At 42.8% G+C, this 23,483-nt stretch overlaps 2 protein-coding genes across 3 annotated transcripts in view; one reads left to right on the top strand and one right to left on the bottom strand.

Moving 5' to 3' along the window:
• The window catches only part of PCGF6 (polycomb group ring finger 6), a 47,365-nt gene extending 47,043 nt beyond the window's left edge, over positions 1–322 (bottom strand). Inside the window, exon 1 of the mRNA XM_026651048.2 lies at positions 34–322. Within this exon, the coding sequence (XP_026506833.1) occupies positions 34–312 (279 nt within the window). The 5' untranslated portion in view covers positions 313–322. The remainder of the gene's footprint in view (positions 1–33) is intronic.
• A 1,272-nt stretch (positions 323–1,594) lies between these two features.
• TAF5 (TATA-box binding protein associated factor 5) lies at positions 1,595–21,519 on the top strand. 2 transcript variants are annotated; one of them, XM_024213627.1, is made up of 11 exons: positions 1,595–2,115; positions 3,700–3,940; positions 5,374–5,689; positions 6,756–6,919; positions 8,524–8,659; positions 9,696–9,816; positions 13,592–13,721; positions 15,601–15,765; positions 16,587–16,764; positions 17,358–17,535; positions 19,623–21,519. In XM_024213627.1, exons 1-11 carry the CDS (start codon positions 1,605–1,607, stop codon positions 19,838–19,840), a joined length of 2,358 nt encoding a protein of 785 aa, XP_024069395.1. In that variant the 5' UTR covers positions 1,595–1,604; the 3' UTR covers positions 19,841–21,519. The 2 variants fall into 2 exon arrangements, with proteins under 2 accessions (XP_024069395.1, XP_024069396.1); XM_024213628.1 differs by having other exon boundaries at positions 8,524–8,596.
• The last annotated feature ends 1,964 nt before the right edge of the window (positions 21,520–23,483 follow it).

The raw sequence follows: 23,483 nt of genomic DNA on the forward strand, positions 1-23,483 counted from the left end.
CGTGCCTTGGTGCTGGGTGGCCCCACCCTTTACCTCACGCTCAGCGTCCGAGTCCAGCTCCCCCTCCGCCTCTCGGCAGGCCCCAAAGCCGGCCCCGGGGCCCCCCTCCAGCTCCTCTTCCTCCAGCTCCTCCTCCTCTTCCTCCCCGCTGGACTCAGAGCGGCTCCTCTCGAAATCGAACTGGAGGGAGCCGGCCCCAGAGCAGCCAGGGGCGCCCCCGACCTCCAGCTCCTCCTCGCCGGGCCCCAGGCCCGCCCCATCCCCGCCGGACAGGCCCGAGACCACAGAGCCTACATCCACCTCCATGTCCATGGCTGGGCGGGGGGCGCTACAGCGGGATCGGCAGCCGGGCGCCAGAAGGGACGATGGGAAATGTAGTCCTCAGCCTCTCTTCTGCGCTCGCCGAGCCGGCTAGTGAGGCACTGCGCATGCGTGCTAACCGCGATGAAGGACGCGGGGAATTGTAGTGTTCTCCGCCTCGAGGAGATTGCGACTGCGCACATGCGCCATGAACCCTCAAGGGATGCTGGGAAATGTAGTTTTTAAAATTGCTTCGCTCTGTCTGCAAACCCACCTTTTCTTAGCCAATAATTAAATGTCAAGCTACGCAGTGGGTCTTAAAGGGCATTAAATATCCCCTGGAAACACACGGGTCACAAAATCCTTCATTCCAGAGAGCTTTTTACTAACTGCCCTTAAAATTAATAGAGACGAGGTTGGGGAGGTAGTATCTTTCATTAGACCAGTGCTGTTAGTGAAAGAGACAAGATTTCAAGTATACACAGAGCTCTTCAGGTCTGTGAGAGGTACTAAAAGGGGGAGCTTTGGGACGGCAGTCTAAAAGCCAAGGACAGCACCAGTATAGCGACAGACACTGCCATGTCTTAACATATAGCGCAAGCCATAATGGTGACAGTTGAAAGAAATGGAAGTGGGAGGAGACAAAATGCAATCCCTGTCTGGGAAGACAGTGCAGATTTGGTCCCAGTCCTGAACATTTATCAGGCTGGTCAAAGTATGTCATTCAGGCTCCACACAGGGGCAAGGAGGAACAGGAGTACTTGTGGCACCTTAGAGACTAACAAATTTATTTGAGCATAAGCTTTCGTGGGCTACAGCTCACTTCTTCGGATGCACAGGGGCAAGGGTCTGCTATCATGGAGCAATTTGCAGGCGCAAGGCTTAAAGACAAGGGCAGACTAGCTCAGGGGTTCTCAAACTTTTGTACTGGTGACCCCTTTCACACTGCAAGCCTCTGAGTGCGACCCCCCCCCCTTATACATTAAAAACACTTTTTTATACATTTAACATCATTATAAATGCTAGAGGCAAAGCTAGGTTTGGGGTGGAGGCTGACAGCTCGTGACCCCCAGGTAATAGCCTCGTGACCCCCGGGGGGTCCCGACCCCCAGTTTGAGAACCCCTGGACTAGCTGACAGCTCTTTCCAGGGAGCGCTGATAGAGCATGATACGCCGCTGCCGTAAATCGATACCGAACGCGTCGCAAAAGGCTCCGGGCTCCCGCCCGTTTTGCCGTCAGTGTCGCAAACGCGTCGGCGCTCGACGGCGGCCCGCTGCCGGTTCATGGGGGGGCCTTGCGCAAGATGGCGGCTCTACCTGAGGAGCCGGCTGAAGTGGTGGTGAAGCCGGACCCGGACGGGGGTGTCCCGCCGCAGCCCCCTCCGGCTCCCCCGCCCGCCGCTCCCCCCACCACGGCGCCGGCGGAGGGGGAGGCGGCGGGGGCCCCGGGGAGCGGAGGGGAGGCCGCTCCCGCCAAGCCGGCCCCCCCGGGTCCGGCCGCCTCCCCCGCCCCCACGGACCGGCAGACCCTCCTGGCCGTGCTCCAGTTCCTGCGTCGCAACAACCTCCACGAGTCCGAGGACATCCTGCGCCGGGAGGCCCGGCTGCTGGGGGAGGAGGTGGCCGCGGCTGCCCTCAGCCCCGCGGGACCCGGCGCCCAGGGGACCCCGGGTGGGGAGACAGACGCCACCGGGGGCGAGGCGCTGCTCAGCCGGGTCGCCGCCGCCTCCGGAGCGGCCGGAGGGGGCGTCGCTGCTGGTGCCTCTGCAACCCCCGGCGGCGGCGCCGCTGTAGTCGCGGCGCCGCCAGGGAAAGGTGAGAGCCCCGGAGGAGGGGACGGGTGAAGAGGGAGCGGCCGAGGGAACCTCAGATGGGGCTGCCAGGATGGCGGTATCACCCTCCACATAAAGGAGGGGTCACCTCTCATCTGATCACCTGGCAAGGTTGCTAAGGGTGAGGGCATCTTCTGCAGTTAAGGGGGGCATCTGATTGGGACGCAGCAGCTGGAGTGGGGAGAATTCCTAGTGAGAAACGGCTACCTGAGAGACAAGGGATAGTAACAGAGAGGGTTGTATTTGCTTTTACTTCTAGGCAGGGTTACTACCTATCAAGATATTCATGGGATAAAACTGATTTTCTTATCAGAGCTCTTGTGTGCTAGCTTTACAGAAGATTAAAAGCACCCTGAGATTTTTAGCACCAACATATGGGTTGTGTAGTGGTGGTGGTGTTACAGTCTGAAGGTGTTCAGGTACTGTGGTGATAAGTACTTAAAAGATGCAGTGATGCAAATGTTTTGATAGGATGAGTGTCCTGAACAGCAGAGTTTAAAAAGTAGCCACCCACGATGTAAGGGGTCACTAGCAAGTGAACAAAAGTCTTTGCTATCAGAAGGTTGTTCAATGAACTGTCCAGTTCCTGGAGCTTGCATAGACGGTAACTAGAAACAAAATCTAGGTTGGTTGTAAATCACTTATTGTTGTTTTGATGCATGTCTGTGTGTGGATGCTCAGATTGTGGATTAAGTTTATTTGGCTGTAACTTGAGTTGATTTTTTTTATTATTAAATAACTTAAGTGAAAGAAATTAGTTTGACGTTTATTTCTGAAAGTGGTTAGAGATCTATGGTCGCTATTTCTCTCTTGTGGGAGTGAGTTCCATTGCCCAGGGCGATGAATCTCTCCCTATTCGCTGAAACTTTTCAGCTGTCCTGGGAGGTCCTGGATATGGAGGGAGAATAGATCTGTTGGGTAGCATTGGCCGATCTCCTGGAGGACTTTTTATCACAACAGAGGCCTTGAACAGGACTCTGTATTGAGTGGTGGTCCAGTGTAGAAAGAGGGGCTGTACTGGGTCACAGCAGTATGGAAGTAGTATGACACACACATACGGTGAAGGAAAGAGGATTTTAGCTGTGCAGTGTTTCTCTTTTCTTTTACAAAACAGGGAGAATACTTTAGCTTGTCTAAATGATTTCAGTAACACCAGTGAAGAAAACTTATTTTTCAATTATTAATACCTTTTTCCATAGAAACATTTTTTAGTAGAATTAGGCCCTAAAGTTGTTTATAAAAGCTAACTTAAATGGAACCCGGTAGCAGATAAAGCACAAAAAATATAGCAGAAGTTGATAGGAAGAATTGGACATTGAGTTTATCGTTCATGTGACATCGTCCATCTCAAATTTAAACTTTGTGAACTCCCATTATTTGAATGTTAATAACCAGTTTTCTGGAAAATTTGTATAAATGGGCATACAGTACTTACACAACCCATTTCATTCTGTGCTCTCAATGTGCATTACAATTACAAGGCAAGCATTAGCCATCATATATTTGCAGGCACTCTCTTTCATATATACAGACGTAATCCCTCTTGTGTATCTTGACACTTTTGCAGTTGGAGGAGGTGTTCCTGTAGAAGATCAGCCAGATGTGAGTGCAGTGTTATCTGCCTACAAACAGCAGGGGGACCCAGCGCTGTACGAGGAATACTACAGTGGACTGAAGCACTTTATTGAGTGTGCCCTAGACTGTCATCGGGCTGAATTATCCCAGTTGTTTTATCCTCTCTTTGTGCATATGTATTTGGAATTGGTCTACAACCAGCATGAGAATGAAGCAAAGTCTTTCTTTGAAAAGTAATGTGTTTACCTTCTTGTGTTTGCATCCTTTCTTATGTCCTCACTTTTGTGTGGTTAAATCTGTTAGCACAGGTTTTTAAATTTAATTTATCTTTTTAACGATGAAACGGAAATTGAAGAGAGGAAAAGAATCTGTAGTTGTGGTACTATGTAATGTTGCAAACTATTGTACATCTCCTTATGTTTTAGTCCAAGATACAGCATAGATGCACAAAACAGCTCTTTTGCCCGACAGAGTTATACAATTTTTGGATCATCTTTATAGTGGGCTAGCAGTGGTCATGCATCCTCTCCAGGAACAGGGATTTGCTGATGGAGGGTCATAAAATATATGCTTCCTGTTTTGGGTACCATACAACTAAAGCATGTCCAGATGCCACAGTAGTGGATGTATTATAAATACTTGCACTAATATAACTAGTGTTGCAAGCAACTTAAAATGATGTCAGATGTCTTTTTTTATGTGTATAAAAATAATTTTCTTAACCTATAACATTGTAAATATTTTTTCAAATGATAAATTACACAGCAGCTCCTCACTGAAAACTAGTAACATGCAGAGTTGGATATTTTAATAATCTGTTTTTGTAAGTTTCCAAAAATTCTTAAATTTCTCATTAAGGTCTGAAAAATGATTTAATTTGTCCCTTACCTGCTCCACTCCAGTATAACTCATCTTTGGATTTAGATCAAGCCTGAAATATTTCAGCCCAAAGGGGTATTCCTCCGCCCCCCCCCGATAATTATCAATAAAAATTGATTTGCAAACTTAATTGCAGTATTCCCAGCCACAAATGCTATCATGTGCTCTCAGTAAATATATTAAGCATAGTAGTAATCTGTATCTTTAGGTTAACTTTGTAGGCATTGAATCATGTTGATTTGATAAATGTGCAATTGGAAACTGTGAAATGTGCATGTTTTTATTAAATTTACCAGTCTGGTATGAAAACTACATTGAAAATGTGAATCTGCTTTAAATACAACCAATTAGCTCAGTTTAGCACACAATAGAGATGCTGATCATTTGTGGTCATTAAAGATCCCTGTGGCACTTTCCCTCAGAGTAGTAGTGTTAGTCCCAGTGACCTGGCCATAAATATTGGTGGTAAAATTTGCCTACTTGAAACTCTCACTGCAGTTTCGTTAGAAATGTATTCTTCACTTCCTGTTGTAAACTGCTGGGTGCTGTTATTGTGTGCTTCAAAGGCTGCAACATTCCATTCCAGAGGTAATTTCACTTCAGCTGTGAAATTATCGTATATATTTGTAAAGTGCTTTGGGATGCTTAATGATGAGTTACTATATAAAGGTATTTTATTACTTGCTATTAAGATGTACTACTGAGCAGTATACAATTTGTGGGTATTTGGGAGATTGTATTGTTGTAATAAACCATCCTTCATATGGTTTTAATGTCTCTTTAATAGGTTTCATGGGAATCAAGAGTGTTATTACCAGGATGACCTGCGTGTATTATCTAGTTTAACCAAAAAGGAGCACATGAAAGGGAACGAGACCATGCTGGATTTCCGAACAAGCAAGTTTGTGCTGCGCATTTCTCGTGACTCTTACCAACTCTTGAAGAGACATCTTCAGGAAAAACAGAACAATCAAATCTGGAACATTGTTCAGGAGCATCTGTACATTGATATCTTTGATGGAATGCCTCGCAGTAAACAACAGATAGATGCTATGGTGGGAAGCTTGGCAGGGGAGGCTAAAAGGGAGGCTAATAAAGCAAAGGTATGAGGCAAATCCTGTTATGCCGATTAATAACCAGTTGCAGCATGTAAAGTAGTTTGAAGGGTATATAACCATTGCCTCAATATAAATAGAACTCTTGGATTCTGAGTCTTGGCAGCACACCCGGGATGGTAATGGCAGAGGTTGGTGAAGTTAGCTTTGAAGCAGAGGGAAAGAGGTTGATAAGCACCCTTTAGTAGCTGGTCTCTGGAGAAGCCATCAGACCACCGGAAGAGACAACCTTGTTTAGTGGACTGAACACAGGGCTGGCTCTTGAATTTTTATACTGGCTTTGCCTCTGGCTTTAAGAACATAAGAACGTCCACACTGGGTCAGACCAAAGGTCCATCTAGCCCATTATCCTGTCTTCCGACAGTGGCCAATACCAGTTGCCACAGAGGGAATGAACAGAAAAGGTAATCATCAAGTGACCCATCCTCTGTCGCCCATCCCAGCTTCCGGCAAACAGGCTAGGGACACCATCCCCGCCCAGCCTGGCTAATAGCCATTGATGGACCTGTCCATGAACTTATATAGTTCTTTTTTGAACCCTGTTATTGTCTTGGTCTTCACAACCTCTGGCAAGGAGTTCCACAGGTTGACTGCATTGTGTGGAAAAAATACTTGGAGCAATGCTTGATTTTGAACTTCCTCACATGAACAATGAAGCTAATGCTTGCCACCAGTAGTTAGTCTGAGGATTAACTGTTTGTACAGTGTTTTGAAAATATCAAGAGCCATATGGGTGTTAAGTGTAACCTAGACTATAGATATTCTGCTTTCGGAGAAGTGCAAAAGAGGTAATGAAAGGGAATTTAGGGTGCTCGGCGCATCTCAGGATCAGTTGCCCAGTAGTATGATAGTGAAATGCACCATCTGCAGTGTCACAAACTGGTTAGACTAACCAGTAGTGAAGTTCCATCTTATTAATACCTTCGATTCAAAGAGACTAGCTACTGTTCATTAATTTGCTTCTACTTAAACTCGTTCCATTTAAGGATTATTTTTCATTGAGAAAAATAATGCAAAGGTTTTTTGTTACATGACCAACTCTCTTGGGTTGCAGGTTTTCTTTGGCTTATTAAAAGAACCAGAGATTGAGGTGCCTTTGGATGATGAAGATGAAGAGGGGGAGAATGAGGAAGGAAAACCAAAAAAGAAAAAACCTAAAAGAGAGAGCATGGGATCAAAAAGTAAAAAGCAAGACCCTAATGCTCCTCCACAAACCAGGTAACTTAGAAATAGGCATGAATACCTGATAAATCTAGTCTATTCCCTACCAATTCTGGATTGCTCCCTACACTTTCTCTAGTGCTTTGTTCAGTCTAGTTTTAAATGGGCCCAGCAATGAGGCTTCCATCGTTTCCCTTGGGAGATTTATTCCACAACCCAAAAGACCTCACCATTGTGAAGTTTTCTAGACTTTCTTATTAAATTTTCCTTATTAAAGCTTCATCCCATTATCCAGTAGCCTCTTCAGATCACTCTAAGCAATACCTCACCCTCCATGTTTAGATCCTTCAAGTATTTATAGTTATCAGATCCCCTCCCTCACTTTACCCTTCTTATTTATAGACTGACCTTCTGCATGTTGCAAGCCACAGAACCTGACCCACCCACTCCTCTAGTAGGCCTATAACTTCTGGCTAAGTTACTGAAGTCCTCAAATCTTGAGTTAAAGACTTCAAGTTACAGAGAATCTACCATTTACTCTAGTTCAAATCAGCAAGTGACCAGTGTCCCACACTGAGAGGTAGGTGAAACCCCCCCCAGGGTCTCTGCCAAACTTACCTGGGGGAAAATTCCTTCCCAACCCCAAATATGGTGATCAGTTAGACCCTGAACATGTGGGTGAGACCCACCAGCCAGACACATGAGAGAGAATTGTCTAGTAATGCAGAGCCCTCCGCATCTCATGCCCCTCTCCTGCCATTGGAGATGTTTGCTAATGGAAGTCGTGGATGGGCCATATGCCATTGTAGGCAATCTCATACCATACCCTCCATAAACTTATCAAGCTCAGTCTTAAAACAAGTTAGGTTTTTTTCCCCCACTACTCCTGTTGGAAGGCTTTTCCAGAACTTCACTCCTCTGATAGTTAGAAATCTGTCTAATTTCAAACCTAAATGTATTGATGGCCAGTTATATTCGTATGTTCATGTGTCAGCAATGGCCCATATCTTTTAATAATTCCTCTCCCTCCCTGGTGTTTATTCCTCTGATGTATTTGTAAAGAGCAATCATATCGTCCCCCTTCCTCCCCTATCCTTTGTTTTGTTAGGCTAAACAAGCCAAGATGTTAACTTTCCTCTTGTAAGGTAGGTTCTCCATTCCTTTGAACATCCTAGTAGCCCTTCTCTGCACCTGTTCCACTTTGAATTCATCTTTCTTAAACATGGGAGACCAGAATTGTATAAAGTATTCCAGATGAGAGCTCATCAGTGACTTGTGGGAACACTTCCCTACCCCTACTGGCAATACCTCGCCTGATGCATCCTAGAATTACATTAGCCCTTTTCATGTCTGCATCACATTGGTGGCTCATAGTTATCCTGTGATAGACCTGGGTGTATTGATTATTTTCCTCTGTCTCTTCCAACTGATACCTCCCCATTTTATAGTTCTCTTTTAAATTACAAGTATTTAATTCTTTTAATCTTTTCTCATTAGTCAGTTCCTCCAGACCTCCTTTTTTATTGTTAAATTCCTCCTGTCGTTCATTCTGACACTAAGGTGCCTGGGCCTTGCTGTCCTTTGAGGGGAGGGTTCCATATATCATATTTAATTCACAATATTAAGGCATTCCTGCTTCATAAGATGCGTTCTTCTCATAGAATTCCTCTTCCTGAACTGAAAGACTCTGACAAGCTGGATAAAATAATGAATATGAAGGAAGCCACAAAACGTGTGCGTCTTGGTGCAGAATGTTTGCCTTCCATCTGTTTCTACACATTCCTTAATGCCTACCAGGTCAGCAAGGGTAGCTGGGGCGGTATGAAAAAGGGAGGGAAAAGTGGTGGCTGAAACCACAAAATATCTGAGGTAAGGAAAAAGGAAGCCATAATGTGGTTCTGCAGAGAGAATTCAGAGTTTGATACTGTGGCTGAATCAAATATTAAGTAGTCTCTTTGCTGTCTGGTAAAGATTCTTCTCAGTTAATATTGAGACCATAAACTTGCAAGCACTTACATACCTGGGGCAAACTTGTATATCTTACACTGACCTTGCTGAGAAGTCTTTTGAATAGATTTGATGAGAATTACTGAGGGGAAATATTGTGCTCATGTTATAGCAGAAAATTACTAGTTGAAACAAGGAATTTTGTAGCTAATTTTCAATAAAATATAATGCAATTGAAAGTTTAGACTTAAAACCCTGTGAAAAGGGAAGCTCTGTTTAAAGGTTTCCTTAGACTATCTTAATACTGCACTCCTTTCTTTAGGCATTTCTACATTCCTTCTCTCTTCCCTTTCACTTTTGAGGTGGGGTGCGGGGGTTTTCTTACAAGTGAGTGATCATGAATTCTGCAGATACGGTGTACTACAGTGCTGGGGAACAACATTGCTGTGGCTTATTAAATGAGTCTTTTTATAAAATATCTTTATTTTAAATGGCCTAACAATATTAGCTGTAGTTTTTGTTTCATATACACCTGTACCCCGATATAACGCAACCCGATATAACACAAATTCGGATATAACGCGGTAAAGCAGCGCTCTGGGGGGGCGGGGCTGTGCACTCCAGCGGATCAAAGCAAGTTCGATATAACGCGGTTTCACCTATAACGCGGTAAGATTTTTTTGGCTCCCGAGGACAGCGTTATATCGGGGTAGAGGTGTACCTGTATTTTTTGTCCAGTTTGTCTTGGAATAACTCACATAGCTGATGCAGAACTTAGGTAGTTAATACTCTTAATATTAATGGCAGGATTGTCTAGTGCTTGAACTTTGTTATACATCTCCTCTCCCCATCAAAACTTAAAATAAAGTGACTGTTTTGTGTACAGGGTCTTACTGCAGTGGATGTCACTGATGACTCTAGCATGATTGTAGGAGGCTTTGCTGACTCCACTGTAAGAGTATGGTCTGTGACACCAAAAAAGCTACGCAGCGTGAAATCAGCAGCAGGTAATGAAGACAATAAGACATGTTTATCTTAAGTATTAATTCTGATAGTTTTTGTCAGTTTTGTGGAACCTGTGCAGAGAGAAATGCTAATATCACAATAGCTTTCTTAAATTGTTGGAAATGGTCAGGTTGACTTCAGCTTTTAAAGTGGATAACGTGTGTGTATATATTATTTAAATGCAGACTGTGCTTGATATATACAAGACACAAAATCCAGACACTTCTTTCCCAAAGAGTTTACAAGCTAAGGTAGACACAGAATAGGAAGATGCACTAGGAAGTTGAGAGGAGGGAATATAGCTTCGTTTATGGCCCTGATTCAGTAAGATACTTAAGCATATGCTTTCATACCTTGCTGGATGATAAGGTGATAAGTAAAAGCCAACATGGCTTTTTCAAGAACAAATCATGCCAAACCAGCCTAATGTCTTCCTTTACTAGGGTTACCAGTCTAGTGGATGAGGAAAGCAGTAGACATGAGAGCGCTTGAGTTTAGTAAAGTTCTTGACAGTCCCACAAGACATTTTCATAAGCAATCTAAGGAAATATGGTCTAGATGAAATTACTGTAAAGTGGGTACACAACAGGTTGAAAAACAGTACTCAGAGTAGTCATCAGCGGTTCACTGTTAAATTGGGAGGATATATCAAGTAAGATCCCACAAGGGTCTGTCATGGGTCCACTACTAGTCATATTTTCTAGGGCTGTCAATCACAGTTAATGCAAATTAACAGCAAAATTAATGTGTTAATATTTTTAACGTGTTAATCGTTAAACCTGTGGGCGGGGCGGGAGGCATCGGCAGTGGGGGGCTGAAGCAGCCCTAGCTCATAGCTCCAGGGGCAGTGGGCTGGAGCCCCGCGCACCCCCAGCCCTAAGCCTATATTTGAAAATATAGAAAACCTCCCAAAATATTTAAATAAATGGTATTCTAATATTATTTAACCGTGCAATTAAAACTGCGATTAATTGTGAATAATTTTTTAAATCTCGTGCTTAATCATGATTAATTTTTTAAATTGCTTGACAATCCTAATTATTTTAATTAACGACTTGGATGGTGGAGTAGAATACAGATGTAAAATTTGCAGATGATACCAAGCTGGGAAGGGTTGCAAGCACTTTGGAGGAGAGGATTAGAATTCAAAATGATCTTGATAAATTGGAGAATTGGTCTGAAATCAAAAAGATGAAATTCAATAAAGACATGCAAAGTACTGCACTTAAGAAGGAAATATCAGCTACACAAATGCAAAATGGGGAATAACTGACTAGCCAATGGAAGCTCAGAAAAGGATCTAGAGGTTATAGTGAACCACAAACTGAATACGACTCAACAATGTCATGCTGCTGCAAAAAAGACAAATGTCATTCTGGGATGTTTTAACATGTGTGGTGGGTAAGACACAGGAGGTAATTGTCTAAGGGTACGTCTACACTTACCTCCAGGTCCGACGGCAGGCAATCGGTGTTCTGGGATCGATTTATCGCGTCTTGTCTAGACGCGATAAATCGATCCCGGAAGTGCTCGCCGTCGACGCCGGTACTCCAGCTCAGCGAGAGGAGTACGCGGCATCGACGGGGGAGCCTGCCTGCCGCGTCTGGACCCGCGGTAAGTTCGGACTAAGGTACTTCGAATTCAGCTACGTTATTAACGTAGCTGAATTTGCGTACCTTAGTCCGAAGTTGGGGGGTAGTGTGGACCAGGCCTAACTCTACTTGGCACTGGTGAGGCTTCAGCTGGAGTATTGTGGCCAGTTTTAGATACCACCTTGTTGATCAGTTCTTTCTCCGCTACCCAGAATGCACAGGTTCACAGACAGACTCTTGAGCTGAAGAAGTATGTTGTTTGCTGCTTCAGTGAGTGATCACTGAAATGGGGCACAGAATAGGGTTAAATGCAAGGGCACACCCACATTCAGGTGCTCACCTTAAATTCATTGTTACAAAGTTATTCACTATATATTATATAAACACTTTTTCTGCCTAGCACTAAGATTAACTTGCTAATTCAGTTGTTTACATGATCAGGTTGCTCACTCAGCGTTTTACCTGGCTGTTCTCTTACCTTGCTAGACAAGCAGGCATCTTTTCAAGCGTCCCAACATCTAAAATACACATTCTACATATTACATCCTACACACCTAAGAAAGATATGAACAAATTGGAGATAGTCCAGAGGAGAGCAAAGAAAATAAGAGGGTTAGAAAACCTGACTGATGAGGAAAGGTTGAAAGAATTGTGTGTTTAGTTTAGAGAAGAGATGACGGGAAAGGACATAACCTTTTATGTATCTGAAGCCTATTATAAAGAGAACAGTGATCAATTATTCTCCATATACACTGAGGTTAGGACAAGAAATAATTGGCTTAATTTGCAGTAAGGGAGACAAGTTAAATATTAAGTTTTTCCTAACTATAAGGACAGTTAAGCACTGGGACTGGTTATGTAGGGAGGTTGTGGGGTCCGTCTTTTGGAGGTTTTTAAGAACAGGTTAGTCAAACATCAATCAGGTGTTGTCTAGATATACTTAATCCTGATTTAGAGTGTGGGGATGGATTAGATGACTTCTTGAGGTCCCTTCCAGCCCTACATTTATAGGAATTGTACACTAAATTTGGATATCTTGTAACTACTATGAAAAATCAGATTTTGTGTTTTCCAGGAGGCTTGGTTTGGTCAGATTGTGGTCAGGTTGATCATTTTGTAGAGGCGCAGAGTACCAAAGGAAGATTTCTTATCCATGTTGCTTAAGTGATGAAAGACTGAGGTCTCAGTCGGTAACTTATAGACTGAAAGCTAACTACTTATCTTGGGCATGTGTAGCTGTCAATAAAAAGTTCTTGAATTCTAAAAACATGGGTGTGTGGCAAGTAGTTTAAAGCTTTCTAGGGAGAGATGTAGAAATCTGGACTCTTTGATAGGATATCAGTCTTTCAAGATAGAGACTGAATGGTGGATAGATCAGAAATGGCTTTTCTCAGGGTTAAACTAATTGTAGATGCTCTTGGTGAAGTGTACAAAACAGAATGGTTATCTGTAAATAAGGCTCAAAACAATTCTAAAATGTCTTCTGAAAATGCATGCTTATAGAATATCAGGGTTGGAAGGGACCTCAGGAGGTCATCTAGTCCAACCTCCTGCTCAAAGCAGGACCAATCCCCAGACAGATTTTTGCCGCAGATCCCTAAATGGCCCCCTCAAGGATTGAACTTGCAACCCTGGGGTTAGCAGGCCAATGCTCAAACCACTGAGCTATCCCTTCACCCTAATATCCCCATCCAGAAATGTATTTGCATGGTCAGGTTCTGAACATGAATGTACATCTACAGCATTTTTTTTTTTCAATGGTTGTTATATAGGGAAGCATATCACAAATTCAGAGGTGAAGGACCTATGGCCTTCTTCAGATCCTTCAAAGCTGTAACCTAAAGGTTCTCACTTGAATCATCTCAATCACTGTTTCCTTCACAACAGTCCTCAAGAAATTGCCTACGTTTGTGCACTATGTAACTTGGAGTCTAAAACCCTCAGGCTACTCTAGCCTAAACATCCTTGCTGTTTTGTAGCTGGTGTTGAATATTAGTTGTCTATGAAAATATTAAGAAGGATCTTTTGTCCACTTCATACTTGCAACGAACACCAAGAAGGAGAATATATTGTGCTTAAGTCATACATTTATTGTTGTATAAATGTAAGCATGCTCAACTGTTGACAGCCAGCGTAGATGAATTATACATGTGTGTTGTAAATGGGAACCTCTGAAATTTTACAGATCTCAGTCTCATAGACAAAGAATCAGATGATGTCTTGGAGAGGATCATGGATGAGAAAACAGCAAGCGAGTTGAAGATTTTATATGGTCACAGCGGACCTGTCTATGGTACCAGCTTCAGTCCTGATAGGTAAAATATGTTTTAAAAATTCCCTAGAACAGTAGTTTTTAAGTGCTAATGAAATGTTAGTTGCTACAAACACGTATTTAATGCAGCTTTTTCTGTAAGTTGGGACCATACTTGCACATGCAGTTCATAACGGTACCTTTGCACGTGAGTTAGTGCCTCTGCTGCATGGTGCTGAGCATTTTTAACTCCCCGTGGAGTCAGGGTGAGTTGAGGGGGCTCCGCCCCTTACAGATTCAGGACTTATGATCACTAATTATACAATCTTATTTGAAAGTCATATCTTAAGTTATTTTAACTGAATATGTAAATAGGAAAGAGTAGAAATGTTATGGCAGCATTTATTTCAGTTATGGGAATGAAAAACATGTTATGCTAATATCCATATATAAAATATATATATAAAATATATATATATATATATATGTTTTGCTACTTTGCCTCTCACCATAGCTCTAACCTTTATTCTCCGAATGCATGGCAGTGGTAGTCTTACATAGAAGGCGTTTTTAAAAGTGTGCAAGGATAAAGATTGCTGTGGTGGTTTATCAGAAACTGGTTTAAAACACTCATTTATTCTCTTTTTGTTATGTAAACACACACTGAAATGCATAGCAGCAACCTGGTAAGCAGCCTGGCCAAGAAGCAAGCCACAGAGCATGAACCGGAAATGCTATAGCCTATAACTAAGGCTGCGAGATGGTCACTGAATTCATGGATTCTGAGACTTTCCATGACTTCTACAGCGGCTGGTTTGGCTGGCTCTGGGGCTGCCTGAGGAGCTCAGGCAGCCCCTGGGCCAGTCGCACCGGCTGCTGCTGGGGCAGTCTCGGGCCACTACCCCTGTGCGCTCCTCCCTGGCAGCTGGAGGTTGAAGCACGGGAGGGGCAGTGCATACCTTGGTGGGGCTCCCTGGAAGCAGCAACATGTCCCTCCCTCAGCTCCTAGCTCCGCGTGCTGCCTCCGCCTGCAGGCACCACCCCCGCAGCTGCCATTGGCCTCTGTTCCTGGCCAATGGGAGCGCAGAGCTGGCAGCGTGCAGAGCTAGGAGCTTAGGGAGGGACATGTCATGGCTATCCCAGAAGCTGGGTAGGGAGCCTGCCAGACCGGCCGCCCCTCTTCTTCCTCCCCCATCCCCCCAGCACCAGCAGGTGTCCTGGGCTGCTCGCACCCATGGCTCCCCCTGGACATGCCATTCACGGTGCCCCTGCCCCCCCCCAGCGCACTCGTGGCACCCCCGGGCCTCCCCCCAGCACTTGCAGCTCTAGGCGGCTGTACCCTCCCTCCCTAGGACCGGGGCACTCCCAATATTTAGTCAGGGGTATAGTACAAGTCATGGACAGGTCACAGGCCATGAATTTTTGTTTATTGCCAGTGACCTGTCCATGACTTCTACTAAAAATACCCGTGACTAAAACGTAGCCTTACCCATAACTTAGAGTGGAGAGTGTGAACCGGATGTGAATTCTAATGAAAGGCCCTATAAGGGAATTTTGTCATTTTGTTCAGGATTATATTTTTAAAACTGGTTCTTGACCAATTATAAGTGGTTTCTCAGTAGTTTTTTGGTTCAAACTGATAAGTAGGATCCCTAATAAAGACATGGTCACTTTCTCATAGACTTGTCTTACAGTATTTAGCAGAATCAACAATTAATTGTCCCTTTCTTTGCATGCAGTGTCCCAATAGGACTCTTTCTGTATCAATTGTCTCTGAATCCAATGAGGGCTCAGATTCTACAGCAAATGCCACACAACAGTCGGTCAATGAGTGGTACACTTATCACAGACGCACTAGTAATCTTACACTATTTGTGCAGTATACACCCAATATCCTGACAAAGTTCAATACATTGTATTTCTCCTCTTTTGCTCCGTAACAGGAACTACCTCTTGTCCTGTTCAGAGGATGGCACTGTCAGATTGTGGAGCCTTCAAACATTCACTTGCCTCGTGGGATATAAAGGACACAACTATCCAGTGTGGGATACACAGTTCTCTCCCTATGGATATTACTTTGTATCAGGTGGACATGACAGAGTGGCTCGGTAAGAACCGGGATGCAGGAGCAGTGGAAGCAAGCTAAAAGTGTGGGGGAAGGCTCCCACCGGTGTCCGAATTGTGGCCCCGCCCCCTATCGCCACCCTTTCTCCCTGAGGCCCTGCCCTCGCTCTGCCTCTTCTCCCCAAGGCCCCGCTCCCTACTCACTCCTCTCCGCCTCCTTTGCACCCCTGCCCCTAGTTGCTCTCCTTTACAGCCAGTAAAAAGTGGGAGGGCTTTGCTTTTAAAAGTAATGGGGCCATGGCCCTCTGGCTCCCCCTGTTCCGGTGCCCCTGCGTGGATGGCCTTTCTGTTTGGATTTTATAGTAATACAAATCCCTGCATACAAATTCCCCCCACCCTCCCACACACTTTTAAGTAACCCCTTGATGCTGGTAATTGGTATTTCCTATCATGCATCCCATTGTTGGGAATGAGTTTCATCACACTTTGTGTAAAAATTAAAGTGTCTTAATTAGTTTACTTTTTCACTTTTTTATACAGACAGCATTAGCTGGGGCATCCCTAAAGAGATAGTGTTCCCTTTTTTCCAACCATCTGGTTAAGACAGGAAAATGCATTTCCCTATCCCTTCATTTTGGAGAAACTACTGCATCTCTTCACTTGCTTTTTTGATGGCCACAGTTGGAGCACTTCTTTTGCTTTGTTTTGGAGAAGGATTCTCTTCTCTTTTGCTAACTCCATAAATGGGTCAACTAGAGGCACCTGCATAATAAGCACATATCTCCCTCGTCACATATAGGATTTCAAGCTTCGCTAGGGGTCTCATTTTTTTATTTAGTCTTATAAACTATTCTCTTCTGTTAAGTCTGTGGGCTACGGATCACTATCAGCCTTTACGAATATTTGCTGGCCATCTTGCTGATGTCACATGTACCCGGTTTCACCCCAACTCCAACTATATTGCCACGGGCTCAGCAGACAGGACTGTACGACTCTGGGATGTTCTGAACGGGAACTGTGTAAGAATCTTCACTGGACATAAGGTAAAGGAATGTCAAAGGCAAGATGGAAGTGCTTCACTAACAGTACATGGTCAGTGCCCTGTTGGTATATTTTATTTACATTTCTAATAAAATATACAAAAAAGTCTGTCTGTTACTCTAGATACTTTGACTAACTCCCTTCCCCCCCCCCCCCCCCCCCCCCAAAAAAAAAACCTCCCCTCCCTCACAAACATCTGTTCCCATTAAGCACAAGTAAATAGTACACGGTGAAGGTTAACAAATTTCAGACTATTTTGGATCAAGTGGGGAGTAGGTTTCAAAATTTAGGCCTCCTCATAGAGAACACTCTACTTTTAAGTAAAGTGGGATCCGGCTTAGTTGCCTTTGCTGATCACAACTATGATAATGTGGGCAAGAAGAGAGGGAGTCTCCTAAGTAGGCAGATTCCAAGCCATTTAAATAGGACTGCTGCAAAGAAAAAGATGACCAGTGGCTCAGTTACTGTATGTTAAACACACTTAAGTTTAATTTGGGGGGCTAAAGTTTGAAATTAATACAGCTTGACTTTTTTGAATGCAAGTAGACTCGTCTAACTAATTTTTGATTCTCCAACTGGATTTTTTCTGTTACAGGGACCAATTCATTCATTGGCATTTTCTCCTAATGGACGATTCCTGGCTACTGGAGCAACAGATGGAAGAGTGCTTCTGTGGGATATTGGCCATGGTTTGATGGTGGGAGAGTTGAAAGGGCACACTGATACAGTCTATGCACTCAGATTCAGTAGAGATGGGGAAATTTTAGCATCAGGTATGTAGCTTGGGCTTTCGTTCATTGGAAAAAAAAGTACTAGAATGATGTTGTTGTTGTTTTTGTGTGACTGATAGCTATCCAAATCTGTCTTCCTCATTGTGAAGGATCAAACTACCGCTTACTGACCAATACTTTGCAGTTATGAAGCTATACTTTACAATTTTGTATCAGCAACTTTGTAGGGCAGCTAAATATCATTCCTTACCGCAGCTCAGAACTGAGGCACAGATGTTAACTTACTTATGCAAGGAACTACCAGAATTCTGTGGTAGAGTGGGAAACAGTGCAGTACTGTGTTATAACCCTAAGACCATCCCTCCTCTAAAACTGAGCCCCTGTTGAAACCAAATATTCCTTTTCTGTATCCAACTGAGTTTCTTTGGCTTGTTTAGTTAGCAGCTGAATTTCCTTTTTAAAACTTCGAACAATTCAGTAGTTGCTTCAGTGGAGTTTGGAAATACTTCCTTTGCAGATGTTGAGCAGCGAGCCTGGATCTCCAGGCAGTGATCCGCACAAAATGTGTCTGGGCTTTCTGAATAAGTAAAAAAGATGGTAATATTTCAAGATGAAGTACATCTTACTCCCTATTAATGGGTTGGTATGTAAAGAACAGGAATGCTCAGCGGTGTTTGCGATCATGTTTGTTTAAAACAAAAATTTTAATAGCTGGTAGCATTGCCTATAGTTAAGGCTGCCTAACTCTTTTTCCATTATAAAACCATGTTTTCAGTTGCTTATAACTTTGCCAGTTTTCAGTTGTTCGAGCTCAAGTTTTCTATACTCTCTCCTCAGGCTGACCATTTTCAGTGAAAATGGCGGTGTTTACAAGAATGAGATGAGGGAAAAATATGTTTAGCCCATGTTAAAATTCTTGCAACTATTTCACCGAGAAGCATTAGTCCTTCTATGCTCTGGAGAAGAGCTTGGAATTTGGTGGGGAGTCATTTTTGGGTCAGGGAGGTGCCTTTTGCCATCCCTGTGAAAATTTGCCCTAATTTTGCCAAGCTATAAGCATCTGTAAAATCTCAGTTCGTACATGCTCAGTAGAAGTGTGTTAAAGGCTTGAGAGCATTATTCTCCAAAGATTCCAGCTGCAATGAGCATGTTCCATCCCCCACAGCTTCTGTGTGCCAACCAGACTGCATATGCCATTGCAACTGAGCATGCTCCATCCTGGGGCTGAGCAGGACTTTTCCTGCAGTTGCTCCTCTCAACTGCTGGAGGTTACTGTGGTGCCAGGTACCAAGGGTGAGGAATGGGATGGTGGGGAAAAGATGCAGTAGAGGGGAAAAGGAACTGGTGTTTGGGGGGCAGGGGAAGGTTGGAATTGGGAACTGGGGTGGGGGGATCAGGAGTGGAGGGGTTGAGGAGAGGCACACGAGCGCTCTCTAGTCCATGAAGGGTGAGAGGATAGGATTTGAGTACTTAACATTAAGGTTACAATGTTCTTTTAATATAGTTCTTTGATCTAATAATTATTTATGATAAAAATTCAGAAAACAATTGTATTAGTTAGAAAGGTATTACTAATTTGAGTCTAGTAAGAAATTCACTCTAGAGTCTATTTGTAAAGTAGATCTGAAGATAAGTAGTTCCTTCTGCTTTACCCGTGTTGGACTGTGTTAAGGCCCCATCCTGCAAATGTTTCTGCACGTGCTAAACTTTACTATTGTGAGTAATCCTATTGAAGTCAATTTGTTTGCAGCATTGGGCCTTAAATTTTGAATGTTATGAACAATCCTGCAATGGCAGGAACAAGGTGAATCTTAGTCTTAGAGTGGTAGCTGTGTTAGTCTGTATCAGCAAAAACAACGAGGAGTCCTTGTGGCCAAATAAATTTGTTAGTCTCTAAGGTGCCACAAGGACTCCTTGTTGTCTTTTGCTTATAGTCTTACTAGCTCTAATTTTATTATCTTACCTTGCAGCTCTGTTTCACCATAACTTCATCACAATTCAATCTATGCAACTATGGTTTTGGTAATGGCATACTAGAGAATATTGCTGACTTTTAGTCTTAAGTATTGCTTTTAAATTATGCACGGATACAATTCAAAGTTTTTTCTAACTCCCCACTTTCTTCCTAGGTTCAATGGATAACACAGTCCGGCTGTGGGATGCTGTGAAAGTATTTGAAGACTTAGAAACTGATGATTTTACTACAGCCACTGGACATATAAATCTGCCTGAAAACTCACAGGACTTGCTGTTGGGTACATACATGAGCAAATCAACTCCAGTCATACACCTCCATTTTACCCGCAGAAACTTGCTACTAGCTTCAGGAGCATATAGTCCACAATAAACCATGAAGCTGTAAGACTCTGCAAGTCAATGAAGTAAAGACCTCAGGATTACTACAGGATTTGAGACAAGGAGAAATATCTTATACAAATGGACAGTATTAGCCTGTTGGTGGGGGAAACTGTAAACTAAGATCCAAGCAATGTCTTTTCAGTTACTATTTCATATTTAGCCACAATTTGAAAATGCTGGAAATTGACAAGACATCACAGCTTTAAGGGAAGGAATTGTTATGATGCTTTTGATTTTTTTTTTTGATAAAAAATAATTATGGAAATGGCTCTCTTCCTTATCAAGAGAAATGGTAATGGGCTCTGCTGAAACTTCAATTTTTGGAAAGTTAAGGGTCCCAGTACATGTTCTTGAACAATTTTTTAAAAGCACTTAGTTTACTGTTGGCAAACGTTTAATCAGTCTGTGACAGGCAAAAACTATTCTAAATTCATCTCTTCTGAAATTTATTTGGAGAACTCCTCATAACCTGTGCTGAGTAGCAAATATTTGTGGCCAGAACATTACCTTTTCCATGCCCTTCTTGTTGTAAAAGCCTGTGATTTTACCTTTATTTCTTTGAAAATCTTTCAGATTATATATCAAACTTCTTTGCTTGTTTTATACCCTAGAAATGCAGCTTTTGTCATCACTGCATTTTCCAGGGTGGCTAAAAAAATCATGACTTGCAAGTACCAAAGAAGTAAAAACTAAGCATCTTAAGGGGAGAAGGGACTTTCAAATAACAGAAAATACTCTTATCACCTATTTAAAAAGTGATCGGTAAAGGAAAAATATTGGGCATGTGCCTTTTTATATTTAGAGGAGTCTGAAATTTTTTTTAAAATCCGCTTATGTTTTGTCTGAGAAATTCAGGATATGCAGAAGCTAGAAAATTAAGGAGAGAAGAGACAAGAGATCGAAACTATTGAAAGTTAATATTTATTTATTTAAATTCAATTAAAAGAAGCCTTTGTTAAAAGACTCAACCTTCATCCCTTTTGTTAAGGTGCTCTTCTCCCAGTAAACATCACCGATACTACCTGCAACTCCTTCTGCAAAACTAGCAGACCTGAGATTCTTGGTATTTCTAAGGTAAAACACAAGCAGAACGTTTGTTTTTTAATCCCTTCTTGTGTTTTTATAAAAGTTGAATCAGCAAAAAGACACAGGCCCAATTTTTCAAATCTTTTGCAGGTTACCTGGGAGGAAAGCGCTATTCACCATCCTCATCACTTCATTTAGGGAATTAGAGCTCACAGGCCATATACAGTAATCTAATAAAAACAAGGAAGGTAAGATTTGACATTTCTAAGGTAAAGCAAGTGGGACCCCCCTCCCCAAAAGCAGCAGCTTTACAGAAAGTGCAGAAACTTAATCAGTAGGGAGTTCACCTTGAAGAACACTTATTAGGGAAGAAAGCTTTGAAAGTACATTAAACTTTGAGTCCCTTTTTTAATGGCTGAGTTGGTATGGTACTTGTACTTCAATTAAACCTTCTTTCAGTGCTAGAAAGGAGCAGTCAGACTTTAATTCAGATACAGTGAAATCAAATATGTGAAACACTTGACCTGCAACAGGAAGCAATTACAACTTTGACAGCTAAAAAAATCACTGCCACATTCTGCCTTTGTATTTTGTACAGTTTTATACTTTTGATATTTTATAATAAAGACTAAAAATATTCTGTGCATGTTTTATTGGACTGTGTTATAGGAGGACATTCATTACTTTCATCTTGTTGCAACAGAAGCAGGTTCAACCCTGAGAAAAACGTGCTAGCAACCTCCCAAGAGAAATGAAGATAAGTGATTTAGTATGAAGAGCAATAGTTAATAACTGTTTCAAATAGGAGAAAATTGTGCATGAAACCTAACAGTTAATGCGGTAGACAATTCTCCCCACACACTCCCCCCCCCCCCCCCCCCAAAAGCAGCCACCTTAACCCTTTCTCTGACATCAGTTATGTACAACATGGTTGTAATGTCCCTACTTGACAAGCAAAAAGTGGTGGGAGAGGAGAGAGAATAAATTGGTTTGGATTCAAAATGTGTGGAAAGGAGGGGAGAAGTTTGGAGAAAATGGGTGAGTGAACTAGTGTGAAGTGAGTGTGATATCTTAACTCTAATAATCTTTTCTTGCTTCCCCTTTTCAAATTGCCCTTTCTCTTTCTATCCCCCAGAGCCCTAAAATCCACTTAGCCCATTCCTCCCAAATCTACTCCCCTCCTACCATATCCAGACTGTTCCTTTTTGTTTTTCTACCCAATACATTTTTTTCCACCCTCATTTTATAAAATGGTAGGAAAGCTTGAAAAGGAACGGACAGGGATGATACTGCAGAGGAGTCTCCCTCCTACTCCTCCCCCCCCCCCCCCCAAGTCACACCTCTTCCACATGCAACAAGTGAACTATGAGAGTATTGGTGGCAAAATTTTGGTTCATTGCCGTTATTTCTAGAATTCACATATTATGGAGTTGTAATTGCTTCATAATTCAGAATAAACCCATTTCCAGTCTGTGCCTTGCTATCTTCCCACCCAACTTTTGCAAAACACTTGTCTTGATTTTTATCCTTAATCCTGTGTTCCAGGTAAATTTTGGGGGGGGATGGGTTGTGGTTAATCAGACAGTTCATTTTCTCATTACGGCTGAGAAACGCATCTTTTCACTTTTTCAAAATTGTTTTTATTCACTCATAACTTAAAACCAGCTTTGCCTAAACATTTGTTTTACACCTTTATCCTAGCTGGAAAAAACCTTACACATAATTCTGTATTTACAGCTGCAAGGCCATAAATCTCTATAATTTGGTTTTTTTGTCAAACATTTGCAGGTGGGATGTTCATTGCAGTTATAATTGTGTGGTGCTGTCTCCCTCTAGTGGTGGCTGAAGACATAACACTAGCAGATTTATGAACTGCTGTAACAAGTGTCTTAGCTCAGGCAAGAGGCTCAAGTGTTTAGCACCAGTGTCACAGGTTCAGTCCTGATGACAATGCAGCAAGGGGCAGGGCTTTATGTAATCCCCATGAGCTCTGATGTGCAGAAATGGGGGAAAAAGGTGGGTGGGTGGGAGGCAGAAGTAGAGGTAACATAGGAGGAGGGGATAAGGACAGGAGAGAACCAATGAGGCAGCCAAGAACGTACAGCCAGAGAATGGCAGTGAAGGGAAATGGGAGATGAATTTGGCCCAGGAGATTGCGCTTGAGAGTTGTAGATAGAAAAAGGATAGTGAAGGGGAAAATGGAGAGAGAGAGAAAGGTAGCATCCCCCATCCCAGAGGCTAGGAAAGGGTAAATGTCCCTCTAAGGTGGGGAGAGAGGTGAGTTTGTTTAAATGCACTCAAATGAATGTTGACCCTCAAATGCTCACCCATCAAGGGGAAGGCAGGTCCCCCTACAGGTTAAATAATCAGGACAGTCAATGTCTTAAATGTTTGATTAAAACCATGAGTTTTAAAATGATCCCATGAAATTTCTAGTTAACTTATGATTTTGGAAATCTTGGAGTTCGCAATAGTGAAAATGAATCACAACTAATATAAGACTGAGGTGGGGAAACAAAGCAATCCACTCAATCAGTGATGCTGGAGTTGAGAGCAATGGCACTAGGTCTACTTTAGCCCCCAGGATTATGTTGAAGGGGTAGTTC

Source organism: Terrapene carolina, unplaced genomic scaffold (genome assembly GCF_002925995.2).
Source record: "Terrapene carolina triunguis isolate 2854851 unplaced genomic scaffold, T_m_triunguis-2.0 Scaffold95, whole genome shotgun sequence".
Classification (NCBI taxonomy): Eukaryota; Metazoa; Chordata; order Testudines; family Emydidae; genus Terrapene; species Terrapene triunguis.